The sequence below is a fragment of the Lepidochelys kempii genome, chromosome 9, assembly GCF_965140285.1.
Source record: "Lepidochelys kempii isolate rLepKem1 chromosome 9, rLepKem1.hap1, whole genome shotgun sequence".
NCBI lineage: Eukaryota > Metazoa > Chordata > Testudines > Cheloniidae > Lepidochelys > Lepidochelys kempii.
Genome location: NC_136388.1, coordinates 34,698,160 through 34,722,878, shown reverse-complemented (window position 1 = coordinate 34,722,878; position 24,719 = coordinate 34,698,160). Strand labels below are relative to the sequence as shown.

Sequence of the window (24,719 nt, the reverse complement as noted above, 5' to 3'; positions counted from 1 at the left end):
AGATTCTTCCTGTAAGACATATGAGTGATTCCTTGTTGAAAGCAGCATGGAATAAAATAGTTTTTAAATGACAATTAATTAATGGCAGGCCATGGATTAGAGGATGTCAAGGTTCCTCCCCCACTCTGAACTCTAGGGTACAGATGTGGGGACCTGCATGAAAAACCTCCTAAGCTTATTCTTACCAGCTTAGGTCAAAACTTCCCCAGGTACAAAATATTCCACCCGTTGTCCTTGGATTGGCCACTACCACCACCAAACTAATACTGGTTACTGGGGAAGAGCTGTTTGGACGCGTCTTTCCCCCCAAAATACTTCCCAAAACCTTGCACCCCACTTCCTGGACAAGGTTTGGTAAAAAGCCTCACCAATTTGCCTAGGTGACTACAGACGCAGACCCTTGGATCTTAAGAACAATGAACAATCCTCCCAAGACTTGCACCCCCCCTTTCCTGGGAAATGTTGGATAAAAATCCTCACCAATTTGCATAGGTGACCACAGACCCAAACCCTTGGATCTGAGAACAATGAAAAAACATTCAGTTTTCTTACAAGAAGACTTTTAATAAAAATAGAAATAAAGAAATCCCCCCTGTAAAATCAGGATGGTAGATATCTTACAGGGTAATTAGATTCAAAAACATAGAGAACCCCTCTAGGCAAAACCTTAAGTTACAAAAAAGATACACAGACAGAAAGAGTTATTCTATTCAGCACAATTCTTTTCTCAGCCATTTAAAGAAATCATAATCTAACACGTACCTAGCTAGATTACTTACTAAAAGTTCTAAGACTCCATTCCTGGTCTATCCCTGGCAGAAAACAGCATATAGACAGACACACAGACCCTTTGTTTCTCTCCCTCCTCCCAGCTTTTGAAAGTATCTTGTCTCCTCATTGGTCATTTTGGTCAGGTGCCAGCGAGGTTACCTTTAGCTTCTTAACCCTTTACAGGTGAGAGGAGCTTTCCCCTGGCCAGGAGGGATTTCAAAGGGGTTTACCCTTCCCTTTATATTTATGACAGAGGAATTGGGAAAATATCTGCTGCGAATGTGAGAATACAGATTGCACACAGGAGATGCTGGGGTCAGATTACTCAAATAGTTTAAAATATGCTGTTCTAGCTAGTCACTCCCACATCTGGTCCTTGATAGAGATAAAAACAAGGAGTGGTGATTGCATTACAGAATCTCATTCTAAAGTACAGATATGTTTAAAACACTAAACATATGTCATCCTGTGATTCCACGTTGGACGTGAAGAATGAAAATTTATTCCTCCGCTCTGTCTCTCTTGCAAGAGAATGTTAAATGCATCTTTTTTGAAAGATGTTCTGAATAATAGGAGCTGACTAGAGAAATGTAAGATGACCTTTAAAAAAACAAACAAACAAACAAACAAAAAAAACCCAAACATTATTATACAACATTACATATTATAACCCATTTGTCTTGTGGTAAGGGTTTCTAATAATTATTACTCCTAGGGGAATTCTGTGCACACACAGAAAATGTCATCCGTCCCCGCCTCCGGCAGATTTCTTTGCTTCCTGAAGAAAGTGACATGGAAGCAAAGGGAAGCTGTGTGCAGGGTCGGGGGCAATACCCCCCAAACAGAGGAGAGATGGGGGACACACGGCATCACATGCCACTTCCTGCCAGCACAGAACTGCCCAGCTGTTGGAGCTTGCCAATGGGCTCTGCAGCAGGATGCTGGTTCCTAGTGCCAGTTGTTCCCTCTCTGTGAGGACAACAGTGAGTACCTGTGGTGGGAGAGATGGGGTAAAGGGGGTGGGGGAGGGAGAGGCAGTTGGGGAAGGAAGGAGGAGGGATGTGGGAGTGAGGGGAGGAGGATGGGACAGGGAACAATTTGGGGAGAGAAGGGGAGGGGATGCAGAAAAGAAGGGGACAGGGAAATCTGGATCAGGGGAGTGGGAGTCTGGCATGCGGCGTTTCCCCTCTGCTGCAGCTGGGGCTCCCCCGTTAAGCAGGCCCACTTAACCCCCACCCTGATGAGCCCCCTGCACCCAGACCCTCCCCTCCCACTGACCCCAAACCACCTTCACCTGGACCTCCCTGCAGAGTCCCATTGCTTCTGCATCCGGAATACCCCCCATAAGACCCTATGTATCTATATCCCGCACTGAGCCACTCCATGCCAAGATTGCCCCACACAGGACCCTCTTACCCCATGCCTGGATTTCCTCCACCCCAACCCCTCCACGCTTAAATTCTACTAGATTGAGCCTGCCTGCCCACACCTAGTGCACCTGGCATGGAGGGGCAGGGCCGGTCCTTAGGCTGCACCAAACCCTGACACAGCACAATGGCCAAGTCCCTGTCCCGGGGGAGCTGCAGTCCCACCTCCATGCAGCCAGTGGCCTGTGCTCCCCACTGCCGTACTGGAGCCTCCACATTCATTTATTGATAAATAAAATTGGCAGAATTTTAAAATATTGTGTGCAGAATTCTTATTTTTTTTTATGCAACATTCCCTTGGGAGTAAATTATGGACTACTGTTGTCAGCATTTGCAACAGATTTGTTTAGCTGCAGTTCTGTGTATAGAATTTCCTTTCAATTGTGTTGTGATTGGGAGTGCTCCTTTAAAAAAATTTAGCTCAGATGGAGGAGAGAGGTCCTAAAGATATGCAAAAATATTATGATCAGGTGGAAACAGCATTGAAATCTGGTAACTGGATGCATTTATAAATGAGGTTAATGCAAGTACTGAGTGTTAAATGCTGCTTTGTATTTAACATGCTTTTTTATTAACTTTTAATTGTAAGATGCATTTTCAATTTAAAACTTTTCATATTTGTTTAAATCATCCATTTAACACATTTTGTATAATTCCATGTTTAATATAGAGCATGCTTTTATTTAACACTTTTTAAATATGTGAGATATCTGTAGACTTTTCCAAACTAAGTTTTATACACTGACGTGGAATATTTAACAGTCATATCCTATCAATAGTTTTTGGAGACCAGAATCTATAAATAAACTATCTTAGGCTATGTCTACACTGCATATTACTCCAATATAACTTACGTCTCTCAGAGGTATGAATAATACACACCCTGAGTGATGTAAATTATAGCGACCTAAGCGCCGATGTGGAGAGCGCTATGTCGGGGAGAGCTTCTCTTGCGGAGGCAGGAGTTATTAAGCTGATGGGAGAGCTCTCTCCTGTTGGCTTCAAGAGTCTTCACCAGAAACGCTGTAGTATAGGGATAGCCTTACTGAAGGGAGTACTAGGTACAATAGTGCTATTTAAAGTACCATGGAATCTTTAGTTATCACTATATAAAAATGGAACTGTTTACTCTGAAGTCTGACCTTATGTATAATTTGTCATATATGCTGCTTCTCATGGTGTAGATTACTTTTTACACATGACCAACACTGCTATAGTGACAAAAAATTTGGAAAGAATCTGTTTCATTGTCTCAGTCTCGTACATTAGCATTAACTAAACTCCCAGTGAGTAATCTTCCTTTTTTAATTAGGACCATGCTGGTGCTTCTGTGCAGAAGCAGATGTGATAACAATTAAAGGACAGCAGGGTTGTAGGAGAAGACCTTTGTGAAAAACAAGGGAGTGATGTAAAAAGTGGGAAAACTTGGAAAATAAGGTACTGTGACATGTGCCTCAATACTTACATTTATTTGGCATGCATGCATGCATAGGTTCTTATTTTTTATTTTATTTTTTTTTGTGACAAGGGCTAAGACTGGGTATTGATGGTGAAATATGACTAAGGAGGGTTGGTAAGCCAGTCTATTAACTGTTTGTTTGGTCCTGGGGGCTGGCAGACAAGCAGCATATCAAAAAATATTTTGATGGATGGAATCTTCTGGAACTGCAGCAACTAGAAATAGAAGTGAATGGCTTTTGGATGATTGAAATTCAGAGAACAAGAGCATGCCAGAAGTAGTGAAACATTAACAACAGAGACCTAATAAATTATGTAGATTTGGGGAAAGCCAAAAAAAATTTATATGGAAAATTTGTTTGTTAAACATGAACATGGAAAAACTGTTAAAGCTGAGTGCAGGTTCTGTTCTGTGTATGTGACATGTAGATAGAATGGAGAAACATGAATTCTTGTGATGTGTTCAGTGATGTCTGTCTACTGGCAAAGATTTATTGCAGTCAAATGGCAAGAAAGGGAAAACTGTTTTGCAGCAAAATTCTTCCTTCTCTGCACTCTCCTTCTGTTTCGTCTTTGGCAGCATCATCACAAAGCATGGAGTTGTATGCTGAGGGCAGTAATATGGGTGACTATGAAAGTGGTGCTAGTTCTATTTCTTCATCTTCTGATAAGTTTAGCATTGAAAACTTACTCCTGGGAAGTCTTCTGATCTTCAAGTTGGAATTAACAAGTTTTTTCGGCGAGAATATCCTTTGACCAGAAGAACCAACTTGACCATATATTTGCCAGAGGTATTTATGCCAGCAATACACCATTTCATATAGTTGAAAATCTTTTAAGATAGAAATTGTTGTAAATTACATCCAATTTATAAAGTACTGAGTAGGAAATGGCTTACAGGAACTCTTCCGAATGCCAAAGCAGATTATGTGAAAGAGAGAGGATTGACGTTCATATTGCACAAGCAGTTTCTGATGGATGTAGCAATATTCACAATGAGGGTACCATCAACTTCATGAGAACTTCACAACTAGTGCTTTACTTATTCTGATGCACAATTGAGGATTAGTACATAGCCCAATAAATTGGTGACCAGTTGAAAAATATAATCAATGAATTGGTTCCCAGAAGGTTATTTCCGTTAACTGACAATGTGGCTAATATGAAAGCTGCTTGGGCTTTGTTGATAATTGAGTATCCAAACCCTGTGACGGATGTGCTGTCCTTACAACGTGGCTTCTCATTGGTGATGTTGAAGATCTGACCGCTCTCTGTGACATGACACAAGTGAAGAGCAGTGTGAAATTTTTCAGAAACACGCTGAAAAATGGTACTTGTTTAATTTAGTACAACATTCAGTTTTACCCATCTTGAGTAACCCATCTAGCACAACAAGGCTATCTGCTGTTAAATGCCTCAAAGAATTTCAGATATGCAAGAAGACTCTTCAGTCAGCCCTCGGTTGAAGAAGTGGTGGGGTCATATCCCCCTTCATCTCTTGGCCTAAACTGTAGCTCAGTCCATTCAGAATATGGAAAATAGTAGTTCTACATTGTATGAAGCCAAAAACAGGTTCCTGAATATTAAGAAACGTATTTGTGTAGTGGACTGTGAAAAGAACAGTCCACTTACAAAATCTGAAGAGAAAAAGATTATAGACAAAATATCATTGAAAAATCAGGTGGTCGTTCCTGCACATAATACTGCCTACCTTCTTGATCCATGCTTCTAGGGCAAACCCTTTCTGAAGACTAATGTAATTCAACTTGTGACCTCTTAATGGCTGTTTGAAATGTTCAAAGGATATCCAAATGAATGAACAAACAGTGCTGATGGAGGTAGAAAATCTATAAAGCAAGAAGTGTCCCGTTCAGTTGCAAAGCAATGTGGAGTGCAGTCCCAGCAGTTAAATCAAAACATCTTGCTCTTTCATTGTGATGGAAAAGGGTGTCCTCCTTGCACTCTCGCTATGGTGGCAGAAATTTTTTAACACGTCCACGTACTGCTGCATGTGTAGAATGAAATTGGTCAGTTCAGGGAATCGTCCAGTTGAAAACCAGGAATAGACTGAAGACCTTCACTGCTCGGAAGCTGGTGACTGTGAATCACAATTTAAGATTACAGAAGAAAATGGCATCTGAAAAGATGACTCAGTAATCACGAGACAAAGAGGAAGAAGGAGACGCTGATGAATTTGACGACAAAGATGTAAACGTAGCAGTTGAAGCTGGTAAAGAAAAATAACAAAAAGCAAGATGCTTGTAGAGTTGGCCACCTACTTAGCATAAGTGCATTTAAAAATGACTGTTTCTTGCATAATTGCTGTTTAATTTTTCTTTTGTAACTGTTCAGTCTTGAAGTCCATTCACATTTAAATGCTAACCTGTAAAATTAATTATTCTTTAATTTTCTAGAGCTTCATTTCATTGTTTTTCATTGTTCTAGTTAAAATAACTCAGTTCAGTAATTTGTTTTTGTAATTAAGCAAAAATACCTAAGGCTAGGGCTACTGGAGACCACCAAGTCTTACTTTTTTTTGTGACTGTTCTAATTTGTGCTTAAAATATTTGTCTGTTTTTTGACAACTGGTCAATAATTAGCCAAATGTTATCTTTGGACCAGTCTTGGGTTTTATGGACTGCAGGAGATTCTTGTAGCAATGGTAACCAAAACGAAGGGCAGAAATGCTACTCTAATCACAGAAGTAGATGAGTTTGCTGTGTTAATATGGTATTTGCACGTGAATAGAGCTGAAGTGACTCGCTCTCTGTAGGTCTATAGATAAATGTGTACACTTGAACATATTTCCCATTTTTTTTCCCTGTTGTAATGTGTGTCCAACCATACAAGCCCAAGATTCATTCTTGCCCATGTCAGCTGGACCTCAAACATTTGGAATGGCTTGACTGTACACTTGCTTTCCCTCAGATTGGTCGTCTCAGCAAATAGTGTAAAAAGAGAGAGCAATATTTATCCCTTTTTCTTTCCCAGATACCAACTTGAATTATTTCCAACGAGGAAGTAAAGTGAGAGTGTCTTTTTGTGAAACTAGAAGGCTGGAACTGGGGGCTGTTGTAGTGTATAAAGTGTCCTGCATCCCTGCTTTCTCTTCTTTAAAGCATAACATGTTTTCTGATAACTTCAACTCTTTTGTAAAGACTGCCCGGTCACTTTCTTGAAACAACTGGGTATATCATACTTGGTGAAGCACATGAGAATGATTTAGCAGGGGCTGCAGGTTTGTAGAAATTTTGGTGGTGCCCAGAGCCCGCCCCCCCCAACTCTGCTCCCCACCTGCCTAAGGCTCTGTCTGCCTAGGCTAATCCCTAATACCATCTGAACTTACTTTGGGGCCTGTGCAGCCAAAATGTGGGATGCAATGATCATTCCAGGGAGCTGTGAATATTTCACTTCATCACAATTAGGATTAGTTCTCAGAGTGGAGAAACTCCCTTAACACTAGAAATATTTTGAGTTGATGTAATTGGGTATGGAATTAAACTGTAAATTGTTTACTTCTCTTGGTAAGATTCAGGTTGATGTTTTGCAGCAAAATAAGACCAGCAGGCGTTTTGAAATGTGGGTGCCTCCCAAATCCATAGTTAGGCATCTCAACCCCAAATTGCTAAAGTAATCTCGTCCTTACAGGAGAGAGGTCTAACAGGAAAAAAAAATCCTTCGGAACTTCTGATTTATCATCCACTGAATTGTTTGCTTTTTATCAATCATCTTTTCCAGTGTGGTCAAAAGGAAATAATATTTTTTCTTTATAAGGGGAACTATTATTGAGTTTACAGTCTATAATATTTAACTGGGGTCACTTGCTTTTGTAAAAAACATGTTTAAAGGGAGCCTGAGTCAGGCTTCGTGAACACCAATGTTAAAGTTTGTTATTATTTGTTTTTGGTATTTATTATCTAACCTATATTAGTAGAAATATCAGTCACTCCCTTTTTATACCAAACTAGTAATAATGAAATATCTACGTCTTGGCTAATGTGTTAAATGTTCTGTTTAATTTTTTCCATCTATCCCCAAAACGGGAATTACTACAAGCACAAATATATAATATAAAAACCCAAAACCCTTGAGTAACTTTCATTCCACCCAAAACCTCTCCACTTGCAAATAAATACATAAATCTAATGGCTCCTTCAAGCAAGACAGAATTTATCCCTCAAGCTGGATTGACACCTCATATCTTGAGTCAGGTCCTTCAAGATTGTTGCATAGTTAATAAAGTTGAACAAAAGGGGCCACAAGCTCCTAGGAGTAGCTTCTCAAGGAGTACTTAGAAGCTTATATTATGCTCCTTACTTCTGAATCACTTCCTCAGTGGGCAGGTGTCCTTTGCAGCTGGAACTCTAACAGCAAAAACACTAGATTAATGTTGACAAAACCTTGTTGCTACAAACCAAAACCTCATCCAGAGCTTCACACTGAACTACTGTTGTCCAACATAATTTTTTTTAGATTGGTCTCTGTATTAGTATAAATTATTGCATCGGATGCAAGAGTGCAGTGTAGCTAAAGCAAAAGGCATTTTAACCCACTTGCATATCCAGTGCATACATTACGTTAGAAGGCTCCAGTTAAAATGATTGTTCCCTATTTGCAAAACCATAACTGTTTTTAAACATGATCTCTATAATATTACCGGCAGGGTTTGTAGCATGCCTGTTACTAAGGTTGCCGGACGTTTCCCATTATAAGATCCTGTTTTCAATTTTTTGTAACTATGGCAGCATTTAACTGTTTGGGCTGGAATTTTCTATGTCAGGAGACTGTCTAAGGCTGATCTTTTTTTGAAATTTCAGCCATTTTGGAGGGGAAAGTGTAATTTTATGTTAAAATTTCTGGTGGTGATATCTTTCAGCAGCTCTAGTGCACCCATGCTTTGGTGCAAGGACTTTACATTTGGTGGGATGGGGGTGGGAGCAGGGGTGTAGCCTTTGTTAGGAATGCATTGTTGGCTGTTTTCATGAAAATTTGGCCAAATTATAAGCCTTTGAAAAATTGTGATTTACCCATGCTCCGTATAGGTTCATTTTAGCAGCTAAATTCTCAGATTCTGTTGGCACTGAGCATGTTCTACTTTGGAGCTCAATGAAACTTTCCATTGGAGCTGTGCTGGATCTTGGTCTGGGCACTGGAACTGAAAGTAAGGTGCCTCTCTTGTGGTCTCATATTTCCCCCGCTGGTGCACAGGCAGTGTGAAGGAAGAAGCTGCCTGGATTTGAATGCAGAGGGAATAAGGCAGACATGGGGATGGAGGGTGGACTAAATCGGAGCAAAGACAAGGTGGGCAGGGAGACTGGCAGGTAGAGATGGAAGCTGAAATTGACTAGGCAAAATGACTGGGACTGAGGATTAGTGGTAGGGTTGGGGAGAGGTCAAAGATCTGACAAAAAGCAAGATTGGGAAAGGAGCAGGGAGAACTGGGACTGGCTGGGCAAGGACTGGGAGAAGAGGCTGAGGTGTGGGGGGGGAAAGAAGATTGGATGAGTCGCTGAGGGAGGGACACTTGGACTGTAGGAAAAAGTTATATAACAAAAACCTATCATAGTTAACAAAGAGGCAAAATTAAGGTTGCACAAGCAAATATGGGGATTGACTTTGCAGGCTCAACATTCCTCTAATGTAGTTTGTGTGTAGTATATTTAATATACAGTACCATTCAGGGTTCACTAGGTTGGTTGGCTGTAGTTTCACTGCATATCTTCCCAAGCCCAGCTCTTTAAACCATATTTTAATTTAAATTGTTTTTTAGCTTATTGGAAATATAGAAGTGGTATTACGTTTTGATTTTTCAGAATACTGACAAAAGTTTCTTCTACTTCTTTAGGCGAGGTTTAAATCCACCCCACAGGGTTAAATCTATCTCCATGACCACATTCACGCAACAGGAAATAGAATTTCTGCAGAAACATGGGAATGAAGTAAGTGCTTATTTATTGTAGAATACCTAATGTTTGGTGAATGACTTAATTTGTTCCAATATTTGATTTTAAGAATTTCTCTAGAGAACATACAAGTGCTGCAGCCCAAAAGTAGACTGAAGAATTCCATCTTCTGAATGGACATTTTAAAAAAGAGAATTTCTTTCAGTTACCATGGGAAAACATTGTGATTTTGATCAATTAATGCACTATTCACTAACCAGGAGAGACCTGGGGTCATACAGCTGGAACCTTTACCCTTCTTTTTAGGTGTCCATTTCCCCTCCCTTGGCTTGGAGAAAGTCTAGTCAGGTGCTTGAAGTATGTCAGTCCGTTATGCTGCAACTCCTATTACCTTCTGCTGTGTGTTCCTGAGAGATGCAGTATGCACTCTTATTTTCCTGCCCTGTAAGCTCCATCCATGGAGACTGAAGGCATCACCAGTGTCTGAAGACAAAGAATATTAAACAGAATAAATCTGTTGCATGCTCTTATATCTATCGTGCACATGGCAAAAAGTCAGTAAAAACAGGTCAGTAAAATCAGTTCTTAAAGCCCTGGAGGGGAGGAAGGGTAGCAGAAGGAAAGGGGGCAGAGAACTTATTGGAGCCCACAGTGGAAGTATTACAGCATTATGGATTAGAGCAGTGGTCACCAACTGGTCGAATGCAATCGTCTGGCCGATCCTGAAGACTCTCCCAGGTTGATCGTGATCTCCGGCTGGTGATGTAGTGGGGCTGCCGCTAAGGCAGGCTCCCTGCCTGCTCTGCCCCCATGCTACTCCTGAAAGCAGCCAGTAGGCCCCTGCAGAGGGGCAGGGGTCTTTGCGCTGCTCCTTCCTGCAGTCACTCCCCCCGCAGCTCCCATTGACCGAGAACGGTGAACTGTGGCCAATGGGAGCTCCAGAGGCAGTGCCTGCAGAGGGGCAGCACACAGAGCCAGTTCCCCCACCCCCCCTCTCCCGGGGCCACAGGGGTGCATTGGCCCCTTCCAGGAGTGGTGTGGGTCAGGGACCTGGCAGGGAGCCTGCCTTAGCCTTGCTGTGCTGCTGACCAGGAGCCACCTGAGGTAAGTGCCACCCGGCGGAAGCCCGCACCCCGCCTCCCTGCCCCAACCTCAGCCTGGAGCCCCCTTCCGCACCCCATTTTCCTGCCCCAGACTCAGCCTGGAACCAGCCCCCTTCTGCATTCTGAACCCCTTGGCCCAAACACAGAGCCCACACCCCCTCCTGAACCCGAACTCCCTGCCCCAGCCCAGTGAAAGTGAGTGAGGGTGGAGAGAGGGTGTTGGAGTGAGCAGGGCGGGGCTTTGGGGAAGGGGCAGGGTAGATCCTGTGTTGCACTTAAATTCAAAAAGTGATCTTGTGCATAAAAAGGTTGGAGACCGCTGGATTAGAGACTACTTACTTATGCTTTAAGAGAATGTTGACAAGGCAAGTCACTAAAAATGATTAGGGCTATCAAAAAATTTAAAAAAAAACCTGATTGATCTCACTGTTAGTAATAGAATATCAATTGAAGTTTGTTATATTTTTGGATGTTTTTCTGCATTTTTCAAATATATTGATTTCAATTACAGCACAGAATGCGAAGTGTACGGTGCTCACTTTATTACAAACATTTGCACTGTAAAAAGGATAAACAAAAGAAATAGGATTTTTCAGTTCACCTCATACAAGTACTGTAATCTCTTTATTGTGAAAGTGCAATTTACAAATGTAGGGGTTTTTTGTTACATAACTGCACTCAAAACCAAAACAGCGTAAAACTTCAGAGCCTACAGGTCCACTCAGTCCTCCTCCTTGTTCAGCCACTAGCTGAGACAAACAAGTTTGTTTAGGTTTACAGGAGATAATGCTCCCTGCTTCTTGTTTACAATGACACCTGAAATTGAGAACAGGCATTCACCTGACACTTTTGTAGCTGGTGTTGCAAGGTATTTATGTGCCAGATATGCTAAACATTCGTGTGCCCCTTCATGCTTCGGGCACCATTTGAGAAGACATGCTTCCATGCTGATGACAGGTTCTGCTTGATAACGATCCAAAACAGTGCGGACTGACACATGTCCAGTTTCATCATCTGAGTCAGGTGCCACCAACAGAAGGTTGATTTTCTTTTTTGGTGGTTCAGGTTCTGCAGTTTCTGCATTGTAATGTTGCCCTTTTAAGACTTCTGACAGCATATTCCACATCTTTATTCCTCTGAGATTTTGGAAGGTACCTCAGATTCTTAAACCTTGGGATGAGTGCTGTAGCTATCTTTAGAAATCTCACATTGGTACCTTCTTTGCATTTTGTTAAATCTGCAGTGAAAGTGTCCTTAAAGTGAACAACATGTGCTGGGTCATCATCCAAGACTGCTATAATTGCTATGAAATATATGGCAGAATGCGGTAAAAGGGAGCAGGGGACACACAATTCTCCCCCAAGGAGTTCAATCACAAATTTAATTAACACTTTTTTTTAAACGAGATCATCAGCATGGAAGCATGTAGGTAAGCATGAAGCTTATAGGCGCTGAAGTTTTACTTTGTTTTGAGTGCAGTTGTTTGTTTTTTTTAAAAAAAAATTACAAGTTGCACTTTCACCTACAGTATGGTAGGGGAATGGGGGGGTGGGAAGGATAGCTCAGTGGTTTTGAGCATTGGCCTGCTCAACCCAGGGTTGTGAGTTCAATCCTTGAGGGGACCATTTAGGGATCTGAGGCAAAACTTGGGGATTGGCCCTACTTTGAGCAGGGGGTTGGACTAGATGGCCTCTTGAGGTCCCACCCTGATATTCTATGATTCTGTGATACTTCTATTAAGTGAATTGAAAAATACTATTTCTTCTGTTTATCACTTTTACAGTGCAAATATTTGTAATAAATATAAAGTGAGCATTATACACTTTGTATTCTGAGCTATAATTGAAATCAATATATTTGATGTAGAAAAACATCCAAACATATTTACAACACATTTCAGTTGGTATTCTATTATTGTTTAACAGTGCGATTAAAACTTATTAATCGTGATTAATTTTTTGTTAATCTCATGAGTTAGCTGACTGACAGCCCTACAAATGATCATCCTTTATAACAAAGTATAAGCATGTTCTTTGATGACAATCTGGTTCAGCTTTAAGAATGAAAGTAGGAAAATCTTTTTTAAAAAGCTGCTTTTTTGGGGGTGATACATAGCACTTTCTGAAGAGTTTGACTAGCAATCATTTCTAGACCGACTTGAACAAAATCTGAAGTTATTAGTCTAATTATGAAATTGTTTGGCTCGTAACTGTTTAAAATCAAACATTTAAATCGGAATAGTGTTGCAGTTTCACAAATCTTCAAGTCAGGGCTTGAATACGTTATAAAATATTGTAGCTTTGTGTTGGTTTGGGGGTGTAGCTGGGGCTCTGAATGTTCTGATCACAGTGTAAAACTCTGATCATGGAATTTGCTACAGATACCACCCTCTTGTTCATAGCATTATGTTCTAGAATCAAAGTTTAATTTAAAATATTACGATTGTCAAGAAAGCTTTTCATTGGTCTATATTCTGTTCACACTTCCAGTGTCTTCAAAAGTTTGCAACAGTGGCTAAGAGGTGCAAATAACTGCTCTTTTACTACATGAAGATAACTGTAGCAGAAATCAGAGTAGCAGCCGTGTTAGTTTGTATTCGCAAAAAGAAAAAGGAGTACTTGTGGCACCTTAGAGACTAACAAATTTATTTGAGCATGAGCTTTCGTGAGCTACAGCTAAGTTCATCGGATGCATTCAGTGGAAAATACCACTGAATGCATCTGATGAAGTGAGCTGTAGCTCACGAAAGCTTATGCTCAAATAAATTTTAGTCTCTAAGGTGCCACAAGTACTCCTTTTCTTATAGCAGAAATATACAGCTAATGTTTCACCCATAATACTAAACTCCGTTTTAAGGTGCCAAAACCATCAAACCTCACTGTCTCTTTTAATTGCTTCTGTGTTGCATTTGTATTATCAGTCCAAAGATCTTCAGTATGTTGAAAATTAAATGGGACAACATAGGCGGCTTGAGTTTAATATCAAAACAAGTAACATGGGGATCACTGTGCTGACTGTATTGTTCCCTTTTCAAAATGCTGCTTTGACTTAAACAAAGCTGCTCCAGAAACCAGAGGGCCTCACTGGGTAAATTGGTTTCAGGTTGCCTTAGAGACACAGTAGCTTGTCCTTAGTGGTGTAGTATCAACAAGAGTAGATCTCTTTAGTATAAGTTAAGTAAACTTAGATGAAGTATAAATGTTGATTACAGAGCATCTCTTGGATAGTGCTTTAATGTTTTAGTCAAAAAAAAGAAAAAAAGAATGGAACAATTAAAATATACTTGATTTGTTAAAATAAGCATTTTTTTTCTGTTGTCCTCTTGAGATATAAAATAGTCCAGAATGTATCTGATTTCTGGAGAAAATTGGAGTATCCCAATGAAACGCTTACTTTATTGGCCTAATTTGCTGCACAAAGTAGCACATTTTATGTACATCTTGAAAGCAGAAATAAGAAATAATATCATTTCATAGGAAAACTGTTGGACAGTTTCTTATATCAATGCTGTTGCTTTGCAGGGCTCTTTAACAAAATTGATTAGAAGTTGGCTGTCTAAGATTTTAGATATCTAATTTTAAACACTCCATTCCAAAAAGCTTTCCCAGTTCTACCTGTTTAAAAAAATACTTGCCCTGATTTCCAGTAATCTGTCTTTTGGCACTTTATCTTAAATTTTGACCTTTGTAGCTGAACAATGATTCTTTTCAATTTTGTCAATCAAAAATTCATTTAAAAATTTTTTTTAAAGGAAATGCCTGACCTGTAACAATGTCTAGTGATTTAAGGTGGCCTTGTCTAGCTCTTTAGAAGGCCAAATCCATGAGTAATCCATCCTAACTTGTGACTTAGACGTGAAACAGTTGGGTGCATTTTCAGTGGCATGTTGTAAAAATTTAACTCACTCAAGTTGTTAGCTTTGCTTGTACGTGGGATGGAAAGGTAGTGTTGGACAGAAAATAATATAATGCATATTGAGACGAAAAAAGAGAAGGCTGGTCTTGACTAACAAGTATTGAATTGTTTAAAAGCTAATAAAACAAGCATGAATGTTTGTTGTAGCATGTACGCACAGTCCATTGAACATTAATTTGGATTGTTGCCTAACTATGTGTGTCATTCCAATTGTAATTGGCGGTAGACATTTTGACTGCCTACAGCACACACCAATCACAGCTGCAACGATTGGTTATTTTTTTGTTCTTCTCTCACTGCTTGTATCTGGCAAGAAATGTAATGCCATATTTAACATGATTGGCTCCTTAATCTTCATTTTAGACTAGTTCACTTTATTATGTGGTAATTAATGTATATGAGCCCCTAATTCCAAGGGCTGGTCTAAACTGCCAAGCTTTTTTGCCAAAAGGCAGCTTTTGGTGATGAAATAGCAGAGGTGTACACATTGCAAAGCCATGTTTTGTGATGAAACTAGTCAGTTGCAGCGCTGTTAAAAAACAAAACCTCGATGAGAGTCAAGGCTTTTTGTGCCAAGGCTTTATCTCTGTAGTGTCAGTGTAGACACCATGCTTAATTTCAGCGCTGCTGTTGGCCTCCAGAAGGTGTCCCACAATGCCCATCCTGACCACTTTGAGCATTTTCAACTCCGCAGCCCTGCCCCCACATAAACCACCTTCCACCACTCCCCCTTTAAAGCCTCGGGAATTTTGAAATTCCCCTTTCTGTTTGCTCAGCATGGAGAGCTCACATCGCATCCTCCCACGTGGCTATGGCGTCTCTGCGCAGCAAACTATCTCGCTCTTGGACCACTGGAGCTACTGGATCTGATAAGTGTTTGGGGAGAGGAGGCTGTCTAGTCCCAGCTTTGCTCTAGCCATAGGAATTTCGATACCTTTTGCCAGCTTGTGTGCAGCTTGTGCGAAAAGGGATCTGAGTGGGACACACTGCAGTACAGAGCAAAGGTGAAGAAGCTGAGGAATGCATCCCACGAGGCAAGGGAGGCAAACTTTCTTTCCAGTACTGTTCCCCAGACTTGCCATTTTTATAAGGCGTTGGATGCTATCCTAGAGGGCAACCCCACCTCCACCGCCAAGAGCACTGTGGATACTTCAGCATGTCTGAAGCTAGTAGAAAGTGTACCTAACCCAGAGGAGGAAGTCCATTAATGATGAGGTGGAGGCTGAAGAAGATGTGAAGCCCATGGCAGAGTTGCCTGGTGGTGCATCCAGTCGGAGCTGCTCTCTATTCTAGAGGTGTCTAGCCAGTCTCAGCAGTTGCTCTCTGGCGAGCCAGAACAAGGAGAGGAGAGGGCAGAGAAATATACAAGGCTGGCTGTGTTTCTGTGTGCTGGGCACTTCCCCGCACAGCGAGGCAGTACAACGAAACAGGGAGTTGATGCACTCCAAGATTTCACAAGAATATTCCAGAGAGATCTCTAGGAAACTGTCCTGGAGGTACTCAGCAATCCTCTGCCAGAGGTTACTTGGCAGAGCTGCTTTGTTCCTTCCCCCATTGAGAGATGCTTTCCTGTGCCACACTGCAATTACTTGGGCAGGGCTAAAGGCTGCACACAGGCAAGCAGCATAGGGATTGGGGCAGAAGCCACAAGTATGTAGCAGATGCACCCTTGCTTCCCCTCAGGAGTGAGATCTTCCCTAGTGACCCCACCTGTGGAAAGTGGTGGGAAAATTTAGAGTGTTGCCCCCTATAAGTGCCCCACAACCCTTTCACATTGCTTTTCAACGATGAAGAATGCCCCTGCCCTTGGGTTCACTCACCATACTTGGGGTGTTCTCCTGCACATGTGCTTGCCTAGGGTCACAGAGAAACTAAGTATGTTACCAGCTGTGTATTTTAATGTAGTATTTCAATGCTCTGTGTGTAGTTGACAATAGTACTTCTGTTTGTTGTTAATTATGCCTCTCCAGACATGACCTTGAGAAGTCCTCCCAACAGCAGCAGAGCATCTGCGCCAGATAAAATGCCCAAGACGAAGCAAGGAAGATATATTCTGGGAGGTGCTGCTTCAGAGGCAGAAAAGACTGAATGCAAGAAATGGAGGGAAAGTGACAAGCAGGAAAGAAAGTAAAATGATGCGTACAATAGGGATGCTACAGAGAGGGTGATAAAAGTTTTGGAGCATCAAACTGACATGCTCCAGTCTCTTGTAACAGTCCAGACTGAGCAGATGCGTGTGCGCTCTCCCCTTTAGCACATTCAGAACTCTTTCTCGTGTGCTCCACAAACTCCGCCTGCACATTCCTTTCCGCTTTCTGGCACTTCGTGCTTTCCTCTACACTCCACCCCCACAGACAGCTTTTCAAACAAAAGCTGGACTTACGCTAGCTTAGTCATTCCTGCCCCCAGTACCTTCTCCCCTACCAAAAATCTGTGTGTGCGTGTGGTGGTGTGGTTTATTTGGCAATAAAAGCAAAGTTCTTTGAATTGTAAGCACTTTTTATTTATTTCCGTGCAAGTTACAATAGCAGATGACACCTGCAAATCAACAGGCACTTTTTATCAATTCCTTATATTAAATCCTAGGCCTTAACAATCACAACTGCTTCGTAGTATACCAAATTTAATTAGCCATTACAGTCCCACGCATAGCAACAAACATTACTGGTTTTCATCTTCAACGTGTTGCCTTAAGGCATCTCTGATTCTCATTGCCCCACATTGCACTCCTTTAATAGCCTGGGTATCTGGCTGCTCAAAATCAACAGCCAAGTGTTCTGCCTCGGCAGTCCACCGCTGAGTAAACTTTTTACCCTTCCTTTCACAAATATTATGCAGTGTGCAACATGCCGCTATAACGGGGTGGGCAAACGTTTTGGCCCAAGGGCCACATTGGGGTGCGAAATTGTATGGAGGGCTGGGTAGGGAAGGCTGTGCCTCCCCAAACAGCCTGGTCCCCGCCCCCATCTGACCCCTCCCACTTCCCACCCACTGACTTACTGCCCCCTTCAGAACCCCTGACCCATCCAGCACTAACCTCTGCCCCATCCAACCGCTCCCTGTCCCCTGACTGCCCCCCAGGACTGGCTGCCTTACCCTGCCGCTCAGAGCAGCGTGACTGGCAGCCGTGCCGCCCAACTGGAGACAGACACCCTGCCGTGTTGCCCTGCAGGAGTGCACAGCCCTGCTGCCCAGAGTGCTGCCCACGCGGAGGCTTGGCTGTAGGGGAAGGGGAATAGCCGGGGAGGGGCTGGGGGCTAGCCTCCCTGGCGGAGAGCTCGGGGGCTGGGCAGGATGGTCCCGTGAGCCATAGTTTGCCCACCTCTGCGCTGTTACCATGGGAGTATTTTCCTCATTAAGGTCTAACCTTCCATGTAGGAATCGCCAGCACACCTTTAATCAGCCAAACACATTCAATGGTCATTCTGCACCTAATCAGCCTGTTGAACCGCTCCTTACTACTGTCTAGGTTTCCCATGGACGGCTTCATGAGACATGGCATTAAGGGGTATGCAGGGTCTCCCAGCATCAGTATGGGCATTTCAACTTCCCCTCACAGTGATCTTCTGGTCTGAAAAGAGAGTCCCTGCTTGCAGCTTTCTGTACAGGCCAGTGTTCCTAAAGATACAGGCATCATGCACCTTTCTAATCCACCCTGCATTGCTGTCTGTGAAATGCCCAGAGTGATCCACAAACGCTTGCAGAAACATGGAGAAGTACCCCTTCTGATTGATGTACTCCGTTGCAAGGTGGTCTGATGCCAGAATTGGAATATGCCTGCTATCTGTCACCCTTCTACAGTTAGGGAATCCCATTGCTGCGAAGCCATCCACAATTTCACTCATGTTGCCAAGAGTCATGGTCTTTCACAGTAGGTGCGATTTAATGGCCTTGCACACTTGTGTTAACACAGCACTGACAGTCTATTTCCCTACTCCAAATTGGTTTGCGACTGACCGGTAGCAGTCTGGAGTTGCCAGCTTCCACACTGCAATTGCCACACGCTTCTCTGCCAACAGGGCAGCTCTCATTTGGGTGTCCTTGCACCGCAGGGCTGGGGTAAGCTCTGCACACGGTTCCAGGAAGCTTTCAACATCCAGAAGTTCTGCAGCTGCTGCTCATCATCCCAGATCTGCATAATGGTATGATCCAACCATTCTGTGCTAGTTTCCTGAGCCCAAAGCCATGTTCCATTGTGTTCACCTCTGTGAATGCCAAAAGCAATCCTGTGTTGCTGCTTTCTATGTCGGACACAGTGTCCGGCAACTGTGACTGCTGTTGCCTTCATAACTTCAAGAATAACTCCACTACTATTGTGCTATGTGCTAGTGATAACTAGCAGAGCAGTGGAAATTAGTGCAGGATCCATTCCTGCAGGTAGATGTGGTGGGGCAAGCAGAAAACAAGGGACGTTGAAAAATGCCATGAACTGAAGATAGAAGCACTTGCCCTGCTTTCCGTCCAAGCATTCCATCATGGGATATTGAGCCCGGACCCATGATGCCCCGCGATCCCTCTCTACCTTCCAACAAGACCTATCGGCAGAAGTGGGGAGAGCTGCACTGTGGGATAACTACCCGCATTATGCTGCTCTCAGTGCTGATGCAAGTGCCGCAAGTGTGAACATACTATGCTGCCCGTGGAAGACAATGTGAACACACACGAGCGATTTTCTTTAAGTGCTTTTTTATCAGCAACCAAACTTTCGGCAAAGAAGCTCTGCCAGTGTAGACATAGCCTAAGTAATAATTATTTATGCACCATAAAGGACTAGATTAAATACTCACTGGGAGAACTGAGTATATTATTACAATTTAAACACTTTCAGCTTTCCTGGGGCATTATATTGAGTAGTAAACTTGTTGCTGCATAACCCAGATTCATTATCACTAACTGAAACAAACACATTAAGAAGCACAATGTATCTGAATTTTTATTAGGCCTCTTTATATATCCCCTTTTCTTCACTCATTCCAAGCCCCCTCTTCTGTTCTGTTAATTGCTGGGAAATACGGCATGAAAGGAATCTGTCAGTGTGCTCATATTTTAGTCCCTAAGTGTTAAGATCACTTTGTGTGCTCTCTATTACCACGTTGGAGTACGGTGATTTTTGTATTGTTTTGTTTTTGTGTCTGTCCCCATCCCATCCCCCTCGCAAAAAATCCCACCCCACTTACTCGTGAACTAGAGCAAGCATATAACCATCCACATAAAGAAGTTTGTGTGTAGCATCCTCATTTATGCGTCTGATGGCTTTCATTCTCCATCTGCCACATGTTTACATATTAAATTTGTTAATACTTTAAAACATTTGGTGGCATCATGCAGAAAGTCCAAAGACTACCAAAGTACACACTTGCTTTTCTCCATTTCATACTAAAAAGACAAACAAACCCTACAGAGTGCTATTGAGAGACCTATCAAGCATTCTTTCATGTAGTTTATAGAATAGACTTCTCTAGTAGTAGAATTACTAGAATAGACTTCCTCCGATATCAAATTTTATCAAACAACTAGGACTACAGATATTCTTCTAGAGCTCAATGGTCATTCATTTTGACTCCTGATTTTTCATAATTACAGCAGCAAACAACGGTGCTCCGTGGTGTCGGAAAGGAATTGGGCATCTAGTACCTACAGTCTGGAAGAATATTTCCCAGTTGACTGGTGTACAATAGTCTAGTCCGGGGCGGGCAACCTTTCTGGCCTGAGGGCCACATCAGGTTTCCAAAATTGTATGGAGGGCTGGTTAGGGGAGGCTGTCTCTCCCCAAACAGCCAGGCTGCGGGGGAGGGGGAACAGCAGGGGAGGGGCCGGGGACTAGCCTCCCAAGCAGGTGCTTTTCCCCTGGACCAGGCAGGAGGGTCCTGTGAGCCGAATGTGGCCCACGGGCCATAGTTTGCTCACCTCTGGTCTAGTCTATGGAGAGGGAAAGGGTTCTGCGTCTTCCTCTGAAAGTTCTCATCACTAGCTACCGTAGAACAGAATACTGGACTAGGTGATCACTGGTTTGGGCCAAAGTTACTAAGGGTCAAATGAATTTTGGGAGCGTGTCATGCGTTAGTCACATTACACATGAACTAATATTTTTCACATCTTACTCTTTACCATACAGTCCATAAGTTACGCACATGTTGTGGGGGAAAATGCTTTTTCTCTAATTTATTGGATGCCTTTTGCTCATATATTATGAATTTGACCTCTGTGTTACTATAGCATGTTCTGGGCCTGTAGCATTAATTTCAAGTTTTACTTGGTTTTAAGTGTCTCTGCGAAACGTATGAAGACCGCTTTTCAAGCGCTGACTACAATGTTTGAAACAGCCGTTATTAAGATGGAATCTCTGCCAGTTTTGCTAGAGGCCTTATGACAGTCATGAGTTACTCAGTCACTGGCATAAGTGGTAGAAGTTATGCCTTCTGTGAATGTAGTCTCTGAATTTCCTTGGATGTCATTCTGTTCTCTTGCAGTTGCTGAGGTTAAAAGGTATAGGTATACCTGGTATAGGTGGAAGAGCTTGCAACTTCCACGTTTAACTAAAATTAAAACAAAGTAATAAAACTTTTGTGGGTTTAGGTTGTAAATAAGTAGCTATTAATTCAAATCATTGGGATACTATAGTTATTGGGGCAGGTCAAAATTTTTATGTTGAAATTACTTTTGATGGAAAACTGGGTTCTTGACTAAATGAGTTGTTGTGTTTTTTTGTGGAAAGTGTCTGCTTTCTGGGGGCGGGGGAAGGAAACCTTGGAGTTTATGCTGCCACAGTGCCTCATTCTTTGTAGGTCAGATTCCCTGGCTGAATTAAGTCTACCATGATATTCTGTTTCTTATCTCCAACAAAGGAGACCTTTGGCGCATCTTAGGAAATGTAGTCTGACCAGGGCCCTGCCTGTAGAAGAGGGTGGGGCACATAAGGCATCCTAACAACAACTCTCATGGGCACCATGGCAGCATTTCCAAATCAAACTTTTTTTTTTCCAGTTGAACTATTTTGGTACTTAGTTTTTTGGGGGAGGGGGAAGAGAGGAAGAATTGCTCTGGAAAATACCAATATCAATTACTTATTAACCATCTAATGTATGTTGGTGGTTTCTGCTGACTACTCTTTGAAGGGGAGGTGGCAAAGAGACTATTGCCACCTTCCTGTAGCATAGTGGCTCTCAAACTTTTTGTGTTGGTGATCCCTTTCAGACAGCAAGCTTCTGAGTGAGATTTCCCTCCCCCCCTTATAAATTGAAAATACACATTTTATATGAACACTATTTTAAATGCTAAATTTATAACTCTGTTGTTGAAAATGAATTTACCTTTTTCTCCCTGCTTTTAAATTAAGACTAAAACACTTTTATTAAATTGTTCTAAGCAGAAAAGTTTTTTTTTTTTTTAAAATACTGTTTAATATTGTGGGGAGGGACTGAATAAAATTTGTTAAAATCACTTTTTTCCACAGCGGACTTAGTGCCCCATTGCTACTCTTACTTCTACGCTGCTGCTTGCAGCGGTGCTGCCTTCAGAGCTGGGTGGCTAAAGAGCGGTGGCTGCTGGCTTGACGCCCAGGTCTGAAGACAGTGCCCCCGCCAGCAGCACCGCAAACTGCAGAAATAAGGGTGGCAATGCCATACCGTGCCACCCTTGCTTCTGCATAACATTTGAACTGTGTGGGGGGGCCTAAGTCAAATTTTAGGCTGGTTATAGCACCCACAAGCCCCCCCCCCAACCCCCCAGTCTGCCCCTGCCTGTGTGTGTATGTTAAATTATAAATCACTTCTTTTTGCCGATCTCAGTGTTCTGATTGGTCTGCGTTTTGATGCAACTCTTCAGCAGCTGAACAATCAAGCCCTCTGATGTTGTCTTGATCCTGTCTTTTTAGTATCAAGATGACAAATCTGCACACACAATACTATAATCCCCAGAGTCCAATTTCCTTAAAGTGGTGATAATACAAATATATATATATTATGTTTAGGAACAATGATCGCTGCATTTATGTTTACAATACTTTTTGAGGTAAATACACTACATTACGACAGAAAAGCAGGTAATTTTCTAAAACGCAAGATTTAAATAATATTTTATAGCAGTTGCTCTGTTTCGTGTATGTACTTGCAACCCCCATGTAATAACCTCACGACCCCCAGTTTGAGAACCCCTGTCCTAATATGTATGACTAACAGCTGAGGATCTGAGAGGTTTGACAGGCAAGTAACTGTGTCTGGTTGAGGAACTCTTCTTTCGTTTTTGTTCTTTGTTTAAAGAAATTGTCATGACATAAACCCGCCGCATTGGTTTGCATTTTGAAAGCCTCTCAAAAAGAGAAGCTTATCTTTTTTTTTTTTTTTTAAATGAAAGTTTAGGTCTCTTCACCACAACCCTTCAACCGTTCCTGAAGATTCTAAATACAGTAACTCCCCACTTAATGTCCTCTTGCTTAACGTTGTTTCGATCTTACGTCCCTGCTCCATTACAGAACATGCTCGTTTAAAGATATGTGCAATGCTCCCCTATAACATCGTTTGGCTGCCTGCTTTGTCCACGGCTGGCAGCCCCTCAAACCCCCCCCCAATGCCTCCCGCCCACCAGTGGACCCCGCAGATCAGCGTCTTCCCCTTCCACCTCCTGCCTGCGGCAATCAGGCATTCAGGAGGCTGGGGGGAGGAGTGAGGACGCGGTGCGCAGCATCCCGCCCCCCGCCCGTGGCAATCAGCTTGCGGAGGAACGGGGATATGGGAGCTGATAGGTGGGCTGCCAGCCTGTTTAATACCTGTATTAAATGGTTTAAAATGTATATAATGCCTCTTGTCTGGCAAAATTTGTTTTCCCTGGAACCTAATACCTCCCCGATCCCCCCATTTACATTAGTTCTTGTGGGGAAATTGGATTCGCTTAACATCGTTTCGCTTAGTCATGTTCCTGAGAAATGCAATTACAACGTTAAATGAGGAGTTACTGTACTGGAACCCTCAAAGGGCATTTGACATTTCAAAAATTTTCAGTTTAAACCCCAGTTTTGCATCAAAATATATCAAACAGTCCTATGTGCTTTTTTTGTCCAGGACTGATGAATAAAACCTGGACTGCTACATTGAGCTATCTTTGATATTTTATGTCAAATCTTTAAATAATCAAACCCTCTCTGCCCCAGGGACTGGTTTACATTCAGAATTTGTCTGCAGAGTTTTTGGGACCAATAATTACCAGTTTTAAACCAATATGCTTACATTGGTGCAAAAAATGTGTGTAGGTAGCTTTTGGTTTTTGCATTGGTTTGACTAACAATCAAAACAAGTTATGCTGATTAAACACCCTGATGCCAGTAGAACTGTCCACACTAAGGGTTTGCCCTGATCAGAGAGTTTAGTTTATTCTTTTGATTTTAAATTTTTGGAAAAAACTGAGTGCAGACAATCTCTAAATTGCAAATCTCAAGTCACTTGTCCGGTTAATCCGAGGTCTTCTCACCTCTCCTTTCCCCTCTCCATGTTTGACAAACTACACTTTAGGTGGAAAGGATTTTGAGGGAAGGAGTATTCAAAGCACTGTACAATAGAAAAAAGAAAAGGAGTACTTGTGGCACCTTAGAGACTAACCAATTTATTTGAGCATGAGCTTTCGTGAAGTGAGCTGTAGCTCACGAAAGCTCATGCTCAAATAAATTGGTTAGTCTCTAAGGTGCCACAAGTACTCCTTTTCTTTTTGCGAATACAGACTAACACAGCTGTTACTCTGAAACCTGTACAATAGAAAGCAAGTTACAGGTTTAACCCTTGACTCAACCTGACTTTATACAAAGTGTACTTTCAAATATCGTTATTACTGGAAGCATACAATTCTTTTTACTCTTCAGAGATTAGTAATTCAGCACTTCTGATGTCAATATTAGTTATTAAACAGTTATTTGCTTATGCAAGGAAACTATATATTTCCAAATCTTTCCTGCAGAGAGTATTCTGTTTTGAAACACAGTCTTGTTGTGTTGTCATCTCTAGTTTTTGCTTTGCAAATTGTTTGATTTATGTACATAAGGAAAATAACAGCATTTTTACAGGGGCTCTTGCCCAGCACAGTTATGTTGGGGTCACATCACTTCGTACTCCTGGTGGACATAATTTGCCAGTGAAAGTTTGTGTGTCGGCCTAGCC

The 24,719-nt window shown here is 42.1% G+C and overlaps 1 protein-coding gene and 1 long non-coding RNA gene across 12 annotated transcripts in view; both read left to right on the top strand.

Moving 5' to 3' along the window:
* Positions 1–24,719, top strand: part of AGFG1 (ArfGAP with FG repeats 1) — a 68,274-nt gene that overhangs the window by 8,666 nt on the left and 34,889 nt on the right. For all 11 annotated transcript variants that reach the window (XM_073359881.2, XM_073359882.2, XM_073359884.2 and 8 more), the window contains exon 2: positions 9,502–9,595. In XM_073359881.2, coding sequence (XP_073215982.1) covers positions 9,502–9,595 — 94 coding nt within the window. The remainder of the gene's footprint in view (positions 1–9,501; positions 9,596–24,719) is intronic.
* LOC140917324 (uncharacterized) lies at positions 13,426–17,070 on the top strand. Its single transcript, XR_012160789.2, has 2 exons — positions 13,426–15,611; positions 16,548–17,070. It is a non-coding gene; the product is annotated as an uncharacterized LOC140917324 (long non-coding RNA).